General features: G+C 45.6%; 1 protein-coding gene across 2 annotated transcripts; it reads right to left on the bottom strand.

Annotated features, from left to right (window-relative positions):
* Nucleotides 1-32: 32 nt before the first annotated feature.
* ARL14EPL (ARF like GTPase 14 effector protein like) lies at nt 33-12228 on the bottom strand. Of its 2 annotated transcripts, XM_085305389.1 has the most exons (4): nt 5322-12228; nt 1727-1846; nt 712-851; nt 33-328 (listed from the first exon to the last, which is right to left on the bottom strand). In XM_085305389.1, exons 2-4 carry the CDS (start codon nt 1835-1837, stop codon nt 106-108), a joined length of 474 nt encoding a protein of 157 aa, XP_085161515.1. In that variant the 5' UTR covers nt 1838-1846; nt 5322-12228; the 3' UTR covers nt 33-105. The 2 variants fall into 2 exon arrangements, with proteins under 2 accessions (XP_085161515.1, XP_085161514.1); XM_085305388.1 differs by having other exon boundaries at nt 1727-12228.
* Nucleotides 12229-12253: the final 25 nt, after the last annotated feature.

Below are 12253 nucleotides of genomic sequence, written 5' to 3'. Positions count from 1 at the left end.
ACCACTGGAGACACTTCACTAGGGTCAACACATAAAGCCAAGATTTACTTTAATAAAATCAGAAGAAAGAAGAACTTTGCTCAGATGCAAATAAAAACCAGAAAATCAGTCAGGGACAATAAATGGTAACATGCTGATCACATCCCCAGACTCAGTCTCAATTGTATCATAAACCCATTTCCTACTGCAGCGACATTCTGGTCCACATTTGTTGGAATTGCATTTGGGGCAAGGGTAGAAGCAACCCAGGCAGTTCTTTTCCAGGCAGTCGCACAAATCGACATTATTACAAAGCAGTCTGCCGTGTTTGTTGTACTTCTTTGTGATTCTGCAGGAGAGGGGGGAAAAAAAAGAAAAAAGAAAAAGGATTCTCAGAGACCACTTCAACATGTTTGAAGACTAAATAGTACTAATGTGGAAAAATTCTCCTCAGAAACAAGTATTTCCACTTCAACACCCTTACAACATAATGAAATACTGGCATTAGATGCTAATTGCAACAGACACTGTCATTCAAAACATGTACACTAAAGAGGTACATCAAAATTCCTTTAAATCACACCGAGAAAGCTTATTTTCCCAGCACAGCTTTCATCTCTAACAAGTAACCTCTCTGGAAAATATTAATGCTTTTCATTTCATATATCTTCAGCAAACAGCATAATAGCGATTTTTAAAGAGTAAACTATGCAAGAAATCAGCACATCTTACTTGGGCTTATAAAAAAAATCTTGGTTCATCTGTGACATGCGGGCTTTCTTTTTCTGCTCTCGGGTTTCAGGATTGAAGTCAGCTACCTGAGGTCCTGGATTTTGAAAGGCTAAGCATTTTAGTTGTTTTTCTATTTGTTGCTATAAATAAAAAAGAACAGTGAAGTTATAAACATTACAGTTAGACTGAGTATTTTTGACCTGCTAAATGCCCTCACAGGCTTCCAAATGCCATTAATATTAATATTCTTGATAACTTAAAACAACACAGTAGGAAGGTGAGAAAAAACCCAACCTTAAATAAGAATCACATTGTTTAAAGTGTTTGCTTGTCAAGCTGTTAATTGATTATACCTCTCACCAAATTTGCAGCCTAAGAGAAGAGGGAGCAGCCAGGACTCGATGCAGATTCTAACTCTGGTACAGTGGCATGGAGTTTGAAGGCTGTATTGTGGCACAAATCATGTATTTTTTCCTTCAATTTTATCCATAACATGAAAAGAAGTACTATAGCTGTAGTCCTCTCAGCTGGGTTAGCCCTCCAAACCCTTCTCTGCCCCTGCTCGCTCAGGTGCCCATTGCCCAGCTTTGTCCAAACCGTCTGGGGACAAGGAAAAGGTCTGGATGGGCAGCTGCTGTGCGAAGGAAGCAGTCACGGAAACGAGGAGTGTGAGAAAAGCACAGGCGAAAGCAAGGAGGTCAAGCTGGACACCTTTAATACACACAGCTTCACAGTCACACAGCTTCTGAGAAATAGGACGAAGCTTTTTCTTACATGTTTTATGCAATTCTTATTTACGATTAGATAAAAGTGCTGATTAGTTTTAGGGGTTAAAAAAAAAAAATCATCGGCTCTTGTTTTTCAGGGTCTGTGTATACTGCCTCCCCTCATGGCCCGGGTTTGCTATTACTGCTATTTCCCTATTGATTCCAGCTTTTTTCTTAAATAAATATAGAAGAAATTGAAGGCAACGGCAAGGACCTTGATGAATGAAATGGTACCTGAGATGTCATACCAATTGTTTTTGTGTTATTGAGCAGTCCTTAGAAGGAGAGGCATTTCTTTCTGCTGATGTTTCCTGGGCAGAACTGCTTTCCTTCCAGTTTTCTTCCGAACGATCACTCATTCTGGCGTCCTGATGAAATAGGTACATATACGCATTAGACCTATATGGAAGTATGAGACCCACAGATGTCTTAGGTTTCAAGGTGAGCAGGTGGTGTCCATGCCAGGCTTTTATATACTCTTAACCCACTCTGATGGCAGAACAAAACACGGCTCAATATCAACCTCTGTTTTAAAACCGTATTAAAACGAGACAGCTAACACACAAAACAGCAGCTGTATCGCCAGAGCCGCTTTGCCATGCGCCGCGAAGCCAAACTCAGAAAAACTCCTCTGTGTTACGATGCCCGCTGGCACGCCTGGCGGGTGGCACTTCGCTTACCACTAGGTGCCACTGTTGTCCTAGCTACGGGTCTTCTGGTGAGTCTCCAGTACGGGGGGGGAGTGTCAGAACTCCACAACTCTGCTTCTGAAGACTTCGGACTCGGCCTTTACACCTCACTCCTTACCGCTGTGAACCTTTCCGCTTCGAAAGGCGCATCCCTCGCTTGGCTAACAAACACCCCAGGAGAGCTGCAGGCTCTGCGAGGCCACCCCACCAACGCCACCCGGCAGCCCTCCTCATTCCTTCTCCCTCCTTCACACACCAACTGGGCGAGAACTGTACACCACGGACGTTAACTACTTCATTTTACTCATCTTGGGAAGCTACTGTGGGGAAGGTGAAACTCCATACAACATATGCTGCTTCAGGGCCTCAGATTTCAACCCCAAACAGCGCAGGGAAAGTTTAAGCCTTCTGCTTTTGAGCTCCTTGAGCCCCTCCCCCAGGTGCTGGCTGGTCTATCCTGTTGTCCCCCCAAAAGGCACTGCAATGGATACCCTTCACATTAGGACTACTAGGACTAGGCCCAAACCCTGTCCCTGAGAAGAGCTATTTGGGACTCCTTAGGTGGACGCACTTTGCTTCTGCACCGTGCCTCAGGGCAGATGCTTTTTGCAAGGAGAGGGGCGTTGCGGGAGAGGAGCTCCTCTGACTTTAGGAGCTCCTCTAGCTGTAGGCATCTCCAGGCCAGCTCCCCTCCACAAAGCAGCAGCCAAAGCTGGGTTAGAGATGTCACCAGGCAGTGACAAGGGGGAGGCTTTGCAAGAGAGCGGAGAACAGCCCTCAGCCTGCTTTCAAAGTTTCTCCTTTTTAACAATACGAAGAATGACTGAGACTCTGCGATACTGTTCACAGCAGGGTGCTCTGGAGCAAGAGCTTCAGTCTGTGCTCTGTGGGCCCCACATAGCCCACAGACCACTTCTCAAGATGAGAAAAACAAGGCTATTACCAACCAATAATCATCTGCTGTACAGAAGACTGCTTCCCGACTGGAAAATTGATAAAGATTCACAAATAAAACAAAAGTGAAGGCCACTGCTCCCGCCAAAGTGAGCATTACCCTTCATTTACACTCAAGCTGGACTCCTGATAAGGATTTGCTTCTTACATCTCCTCTTAGGTGCAGTCGTGCATCCTGGGTTGTCAAAGCACTTTATAAGTGTGCACGAGCATTATCACTTCCCAGTTATAACACTGTATGGGGCTCGAGAGCAGGACAGCCATCAGCAGCTACTAGTGAAAGCATGCAGAACCCCTAGTGTCTTCTGGTGCTGCAAACATTTGACCGTTTCAGAAACCAGGTCCTCGCAGTTATCAGGAGCTAAACATCCAAAATCAGAAGCTACTTTTAAAATCTTGGCCTAAGAGGAACCCGCCAGCATCTCATTCCACATGAAGACATATTTCAACTGCTCTTTCAGCTCAGTAAAAATATTCTCCACAGAAAATACAGCGCTTTTCTGTCTCCAGATACATATATTGTAGAAATAAAGTGTTATTTTTTACTCTCTAGGAAAGATATTAAAAAATCAGGCACAGTGGGACTAGGGAACTGCGCTAAGTTCAGAAGCTGGTGATACTCCCCAGACTGATTTTTCCCCATATCATCCTCTGAAAGGGAAGCAATAGGCAGACGGAAGCTATGAGACTCAGGCACTCGCTCTCAACTCTGCAAAACTTAATTACCTAAAGGAAGGGAACTGTGGTCCTGATGAACTGTTTATCCTGCGGCTGCGAATAGTTTTGGTCTATCCCGTCTAGCTATAGTGATCAATCCAAAGCCAATGCATTCAAGCACCAGATATTTCCATACAGATTTCTGCTCCAATGCCTTTATAGGAGAGCCATCAGTTGTACTCTTCCTCCCCGCAAAAGCTGTGCTCTCCCACATCTTTGGGATGGAGCAAGTACTTCTTGGAGGTAATCAGCCACAGCTTAAGGTCCCACTGTGACCGTAGCATCTGTCTAGGATATAGCAATTCCAGCACAGACCCTTGGCAGGGCTATCGAGGCTAAAAGCAGATGAAGGGAGGAAGCAAATTAGAGGCTATGTTGTATTAAAAGAGACTCGGATTTAGGAGGAAGCAAATTAGAGGCTGTGTTATATTAAAAGAGACTTAGATTTATCCAAGAGACAGCTGGTTTTGTTCAGAGAGTAGTTTCAGGAGATGTTGGAAGTGGGGAGGAACTGCATTTGTTTATGATTTTCATAAGGGAAATATATTTCTATATTCGCTCTTTCAAGAATTTATTATTTCTGAGCTTTGCAATTTGCGCTGTCTAAATACAACGGATATAAAATGTGGTGACCAGCATTCCTGATGCTTCAGGCTGCTTGACCACAGCAGCCTAATGGTGGTATCTGCAGAGCTCGCCAGAGTGAACACATGCCATTTGCTAGTTATATTTGTTTACCTCAGTGGACCCTCTCAGGCTCAGATACGTAAACAGGTTTATCACCCTCACCAGAGCAGTGGAAGGTGCTCTCACCACAGCTCTGATCCCCCTGTGCACACAGGTGTTAGCCCGAGCCATCTGGATGGTAACTATAGTCCAGTTGTGCAGAGCTCTCCATGGGCTCAGAGACTGGCAGGCAGCGTGGGGACGCGCTCACCTGTGCACCCTGAAATCTCTGGAGATCTGGTGCTAGCGTAAACAAGAACGAGAATAAATTCATCTTTCTCAGTCTCCACTGTGGAGCGAGTTGTAAAGAGGCGGAGGGGGGCCCTACCAGCTAGTATATCACCTCTCTCATAGTGCCAAACGTAGATGTGTGTTCAGAAGACGGCCTTGAGGACAGCAAGGAAACACAAAACAAATCAAAACATAGTTCTTGTCTCTTGCAGCTCAGCCAATTTCCCGGAGATCCCATAAAACTAGTGTCAGAGCAATGGTTCTGCATCTCCAGGTAAAATAAAACAAATCCTTGTGAGCTTTTTTCCTTCCCATACCAAGAGCACCTCTGCCATGTCTGGACGCGAGGGATCCTTTAGCTGAACTGTAAAAGACAATTATAAAATCCTGGGCGTCTATCACGTGACAGGCAGAAGAGGTCTGCCAGACCCACCTTCTGAAAACCGCACTTCTGCGGGGGATAYGTTCGGTTCAGATCGCACATTAACGAGAAGGAAGGCTCCCCAGAATTTGAAATTGTACTTACCAAAGGACCAGGCTGACACAGCAAAGCTCTAGACTTACTGCTGCACAGTTCCTACTCCTTGGGCAGCGAGAGCATGATGTCAGCCCCGGCGTGCCTGAAACAGAAAACAGATCATCGAAACGATGCTCCCCAGAGAGGCCGGCTGAACACGGTGCCAGGTGCCTGTCTTAAAGCACCTCGCACTTGTCTCCTTAGCTATGGCTTTTACAAATGATCTTGCTTAGCACAAAAGGGTGGAGACAGACGAATGAATATAAACTGTGATGAGAGCCCTCATCTGTTACCTGCCTCTGCTGTACGTTCACAGACCAAAAGTATTTCTTAGACCTCTTTTTGTAAAGAGTAAGTGAGCAATAAAACTGTGACAACTATTGCATCTTAGAAATAAATGAACATTCTTTCAGAACACGGATGTACTAAGGGAACATATTACCACTTTAGACAAAATGGTTTTGATTCTGTTTGCCATCTCCAACAGTCAGAAGTGATCATATAAACATGCTCCCCAATGGCTAAAACGACGCCATGGCGGCACGGTTCAGCTCGCCGTCTTTCAGGGCTGCTGGAGACGCCAGCAGAGACGATCCAGGCTTCTCCCGGTACTCCCAGGGGCCAGTTCCCAGCAGGCTGCAGTCACTGGTGGCTTTCACTCCTCTCTCCTATAACAAAACTAAATCCTAGCAAACATCCGGAATTGTCAAGTCCTACAAATTCTTCTGTTGTACTTAGACAAATGGTCCAAGACATCTTTTCGTCTTCATCAGTTGAATCTGTCCATTCTCTGAGGCATTTCACAAGTAAATTATTACTTACTCTATTGTTTTCTTTTTCTCCAAGCACTTGTAAAACCAAATGTTGATTAAAATTTTAGCAGTAGAATTTACCTAGGTGATTTACTGTTACTGCTGTTACACATACAGTCATTATATTCCACAGACTATTTTCTTTGGTGAGAAAAAAAAAACAGAAGTCCCTCAAGGGAAAAATTATAAAATCTCTCAGGTCTTGCTCTACAAGAGCAAGAAACAAACAAACAGAAAAATACAACCTGTTTGTTTTATTCTGCTTTATTTTTCCCGTATTCTTCTGATCTCTCCATATTCCACATAATAAACAGGAATTAATAACTCTACAAATGCAAAAATTGTAATTGAACTGCCTTATGTTTAATAATTTCCTTTTCTTCAGTTTGATCTCTTCTCTTAAGTTACATGCACATAAATCTCAACTTTCTCTGAACTTTGTGTATGAGTTATGATATTTATCTATCATGATGTGCATGAGGACTAGCAGCCTGCAGTCTACTCAGAGTTATTTTTACTATGTGGGAGTTGGCCTAGGAGTAAGTGAAGACATAAACATAAATTAAAATCTTAGGTGACATCTTGAGAGATCGATACCAGTGATCGATACCGAAACGCCTAGTGATTCCTACAGGGCCAAGTCTTCGGTGAGAGCAGGCAGTGGGTTTGTAGCATCAGACCGAGTTTAGAGACATCCCTTATTAAACTGATCCCGTCTAACCCCTAACGAACCTTGAGTCTCTCCCCCTGCCGCTATCTGACCCTCTCTTGCCTGCGTTGTGGTCACAGAGCGCGTGCGAGGCCAACGCAATTGCGCCGGCAGGCTTCACTCTGTGGTCAAGGCTGCGTCAGTGAATCTCCTCATACGCCTTAACGCACTTTGCTGCAGTTTGCTCAGCAGCATCCTGCAGCCATTACCAAACGGGCAGCTGAAGACAAGAAATTGCAGTTTTCAGTGCTAAAAATTAGTCTATAATGTTCTTATCCCATTGGCACACAGACCCTTGGAGCTTCACGATTTGATTGTTAAAGCATAAGCTGGACTGAGGTTTTAACTGTGTTTTTTTCCATTTTATTATGCATTTTCCCCTCATTCTCCTCCCCTTTTTCTTCTAAATTGCCACTGCTTGTCAGTTACTTCTGTCTCTTTTTTTCCTCCCTTCTGGATGCTCAAATCAGCAATATTAATTTGGGGAAATGTTAACAGAGAAGCAGCACGAATATGGCTGGGAAATATTTTTTGTGGCTCAGATGTCAACAGTGAGAGGTTGCAAATGGCTTGTTGGAAATGAGGGGAAACAGAAGCACCTTTTGCTCCAGGGAAGGAGGACACTGCCTCAAAATCAGTCCAGCAGAGGCAAGTTCCAGCTGCCTCACAAACCTCATGGATTATTTAGTGCTATTTCTTCCATGCAAGCCAAGAGAGTCAGCAAAAGACGCTGCTCTCTCCTATCCATCATTAATGTTACTGGCACCTCCACGTGGGTTAGTTGTTTTCTTGACTGGCAGCCAACCCCTAGGCACAGGCACTGCTTCATCAGTGCTCGATGGGGGGATTGACCCCATCTCCCCACAGCTCCCAGCAGCTTGCAGCTGCTCAAAGCAGCGCTACGGCTTGCAGTTTGGGGGGTGGGGGGAACGTCCTGCATGACCACGATCGTTTCATTGCATAGACGAGGTCCATGCCTGCCACCGCATCCTCCTCCTCGGTTCGTCTGCAGCCATTCCCCAGCGTTCACCGCCATCCTCTCGCGCGCACGGTCCCCCTGACCCTGCTTTCCTGGCACTTCCTCCCTTCGTCCTTGCCCTGCTGCCTTGCTCAGTCTTTTATAAACCCTCCTTCCACAGTTACCTGTGGGGGCGCAGCGAGGGCGGCCGCTCCGCAGGGGAAGGTGAGCCAGGAGCTGAGCAGGCAGGAGCAGCGGGCTCGCCACATGGAGCCAGGGCGTGAGTCCCGGGCAGGATCAGGGCCGGAGCCGGCATCCAGGGTGGCCCGGCACCGCCACCCCCCTGCAGGGCTGTGGCTATAGGTTCGGGGACGAGGGCCGGACTTGGGACAGCTCCCGAAGGTGAGGGGGGTGGCCCTCGTTTCCCACCTTCTCCCCCACAGCTCTGGCCAGTGATGGAGCCCCTCCTTGGGTCTGGCTGGCCGAACTCCTCCCTGAGCCCACTAAGTGCCGGCGGGGCAATGCGCTCCATGTCCCAGCAGTTTCCCCTCTCACTGAACACCGCATCCAACACAACCACAGAAAACAGCTCCAAAAACGCCTGAGCCTCCTGTCCCTTGCTCTGGAAGGGCCCCTCCACCTCTGGGCCAGGGGATGCACTGGTGACTTTTCCCTTTTTGTTCGCTATGGTCTGCATGGCCACGCAGCATTCAGCATGCGCCTTGACAGACTGCTGCGCCTGCACTCACGGGCCGGTGCCATCGTGGGCATGGTGGGGACAAAGGGGATGCAGCCAGCACTGGGCCTGCTGAGCGCCGGCAGTGGAGGTCAGTCGCAGCTGGCTGGCTCTCTTGAATCTCAACCCAAACAGCTCTAGAGTTAGCCTTCATGCTGCGAGCAGCTTGGCTCCCCAGGGAACTGTCCAGAAGAGTGGGGGCCAGTGGGAGGACAAACAGAGGAATCTTTAGTGCAAACACTAGTATTTGGAGAAAAGCTGGAAGCTGCGCAATGAGAGGCAGCAGCAGTGGAGACTCTCCAGGAAAGAGCCCTGGGCGTACCCAGCCGGCTGGGGAGCCCGGAGGAGGAGGCCACAAACTGCCCTGAGCCAATCGTAACCTGATCCGGATGCTCTGAAACAGAAGCAAACACCACAGCAGTCACCAAAACTTCAACGAACCAGGGAAATATGTGGCACCACTGCTTGGATGTATTTGATACAGAGCAACACCCACAAGGGGCAGGAGAAAACAGAGGAAGTGAAACAGAGGAGAGGGGTGGAAGCTGACCTTGCTGGGGACATGGTTCGAGGAGGAGGCAGCAGGACATGGCCAGCCTATGCCAGGGCAGGGATGCCCCTGAGAGACTGTGGGCCACCAGCAAACCAGGCTGAGGCAGGAGCACCGCAACTAGGAAGGAAGGAGCAGCATACAGAAGTGATCACACACACGATCCCCACCCCGTGCCACCTGGTGCCTCACCAAAGAGCTCTGAAGAACTGAGTGTGACCAGTGATGAGAACAAGGGGAAGTGAGACTAAGAAGGGGAGCAGAGAGGTGTTCACTGAAGCTGAGCCTGGGAGGAGGGAAGAAAGAAACTTCCCAGGTTGTTTTCTTTATTTATTTTCTCAATACTGGAAATAGTAAGTAAAAGTTTGCATTGATTGGCAATAAATCAAGATGCTCCAAGTTAAGACCACATGGCCAGCCACAGGGATCCAACTCTTTATGGACAAAGACCACAGACTTAAATAAAAATAAAAAAAGAAAATAAATAAAAAAATTAAAAAATCTCATGGCTATTCCTTTGGGGGCAAGGAAGGCCTCCTGATCCTGAGCTCTTGGAGTTAGTAGGACTATTACCAAACCACTTAGCAGAGCAAGCAATGCATGCAAGAGGAGCCTGAACATCTCTCTTTACCCTCATTTTCTTTGGATCTTCCCTGGCTCCTGCAGCTTCCCACACTCCCTTCCCCATTCTGACTCTCCTTTGGACCCCTGAGCCTCTTATCTCTTTCCATCCTGCAGTCCCAACTCTTCTGTCAGGTCTCCATCTCCTTTCCTCCTTCCACTCCATGTCCTCTTCCCTGTCCTTGCCAACTCCCCCAGGGCTCCTGGTCTCTCGTACCTGCTATAAATGCAGAACAAGTGTCACTTTTCCACTTTCAGGGCAGAGAACAGGACTTACAGTAAACAGTGGGACTTCTCTAATCATTTTTTATCTGTATTTTTCCCCTCAGGACCTACTGAATCAATCCTAGCTATCAGAATCACCTCCTCTCACTGAAATTATGCCATCACACACACAGACCACGTAGCTGTTACAGGACATGTAATTGTGAGGGTGTAAGTACTCCAAAGTCTCATTTCCTAAAGTCCTGTTGACCTCATACTTTTCTATGAGCTTCCTTTCAGCCAATCTCCCCCTCCAATCTCCCAGCCAATAAGGCAGTTTTCCTAGTTTAACCCGGATTCCACCTTCCCACTCCCCTTTCCCTTGCTGTATTTCCCACTTCTCCCTCTCCAAGCCTCTATATTCAACTTGTACTCAACAGCACAAAGAACTGCCACTGCACAGCCATCGCTGCTAATAAGCCAACAAGTATAAATGCGTGAATAATGGAAAAATGAGAGACTCAGGTCTACTATTCAGGCAGCTTGTGTACAAATCACCTTCACCACTGATCTTTGCCATGAAAAGTGTTCAGCTTCACTCTAGAATACATGAAGTCAGTCAAGACATGCACTAGTCTGAAGCAGTCATCTGAAAATATTTTCTTATTTAAAATTTTAGTTATTTACATATTGGCAATGTTAATTAAGATTTTTGTTCAGTAAAAAAAGATTAAGAAACAATAACAAGAAAAAAGGAAGTGTGGTTACTAGTCGTTGTGAAGGAAATGCTTTGGACACGCCGGGCTTAGGGCCAGAACATTGCAATGGAAAGATCAGTGCATAGATCCTGCAACACTGACTTTCTAAAGATTTGTCTTTAGCTTAGTCTATTTGATGAGCCATTCAGATCCAGCAGACTGATGGGAGTCACTGGAAACACTGAGGCATCCCCTCACCCCAAACTCAGCCTAGGCTAGCTGCCTTATCTTGCTGTATGAACCAGCTTGAAGACAACCCTCAAAACTGCTCACAATTCTCTCTAGCACTGCTCTTAATTGGATCAAGGGCCAAAGAGATCAAAGGATGCCAGCACAAGCCTGGCTCCATCAGTTGGTAATTCTCATAGGCTAAAGGGATCCTCCAGTAGCTTCAAAATAGCTTCAATTCCCTTATGCACCACTGAGGAGCAGAGGAGACTTATTGCAGCCAATATGGCAGTACTTTCCTTAAATGTACTTAGAGGATGCCAATATTTCTTCATATTGACAAGTCTGATTTTGAAACATTTTATATTGGTCTGTTTTTTATTCCTAGTCTTCTCACAGCGTAGCATTTAACTTCTTTGGTTTCCTTGGCTCCCACATAACATTGTTTATATTAACCAGAGCACCAGTACAGTATTTTTGTTGCAAAGCCTTTACCACACAAATGAATAAATTGCATAGACTGAGAAGCCTATATTTCTTCAATCACAAGCTTATATATTTTGCTAATACTAATGTCCTGAATTCTGTCTATCATCTCCAAAACACCTTGTAAGCAAGATGACTAAACCTATGTCTATGTTAGTGATCAGATCAGCTTAGTAGGAATGGAAACACATGGTGATAAAGACTTAACATATTTCAAAGATGTTAGTCTAGATTATTCACACTCTAGTCCCACAGATAGAATAACCATCAGATGGTGCAGTGTATTAGATGTGCCCCAGGAGGTCATCATCTCCTGGCTTAACGTCTTCCAAAAAGAATCCAGTTTATACACTCCAAGGCTGCTCTGGAACGGGACCCAAAGCACGTTAAAATGGAGACAAGTGGGAGGATCTCTTCAAAAGCACATCTCTAATCAAAGAAAAATGTGAATGTAGGCACATTCAGATTCATTATGCTAAGATAAAGCATATAAATGACAAGGCATTCGTTTGTTACAATTAAACTTTGAGGTTTCTTTAGTCCCTTCCTCTCCACAACTCGGAAGACATTTGCAAGTTTGTCACATAGCACCGCTCTAAATTATCCTCTTCCCATTTTACAACACAGAAGTTGAGACTGACACTATATAACTTGCCAAAGGTCACAATAAAAATCATAAGCAAAACAGGACATAAAACTAGCTTCCTCTTGTGTTTTTGCCACAACCTTGTACCACACCCTTTGTACTGATATTCAAAAAACCTTGAAGTTTTAGGGCTGTATCTGTATTTTAGATTATTACCAACCTACCCCTACAACATATCCCTACCAACAACTCATCCAGTAGGAAATTAAGTGAGATATAATATGCAGATATATCTCCTTATTTTTCTTGATGAATCTTTGCATTGTGAATTGGTTTAGACAGACTTTCCAACT

Source organism: Rhea americana, unplaced genomic scaffold, assembly GCF_003343005.1.
Source record: "Rhea americana isolate MKP2758 unplaced genomic scaffold, rheAme1 scaffold_22, whole genome shotgun sequence".
In the NCBI taxonomy this organism is placed as follows: Eukaryota; Metazoa; Chordata; class Aves; order Rheiformes; family Rheidae; genus Rhea; species Rhea americana.
The sequence above is the reverse complement of the archived record's forward strand: the minus strand, read 5'-3'. Positions and strand labels throughout refer to the sequence as shown.

Bases quoted from the DNA above. Each gene is read 5' to 3' on its own strand.
- ARL14EPL (XM_085305388.1), bottom strand. From the start codon at position 1,864: ATGTACCTATTTCATCAGGACGCCAGAATGAGTGATCGTTCGGAAGAA. The intron at 852-1,726 runs GTATGACATCTC...TTTTATTTATAG, and splicing joins CAATAACACAAAAACAATTG to CAACAAATAGAAAAACAACT. The intron at 329-711 runs GTAAGATGTGCT...CCTCTCCTGCAG, and splicing joins GATTTTTTTTATAAGCCCAA to AATCACAAAGAAGTACAACA.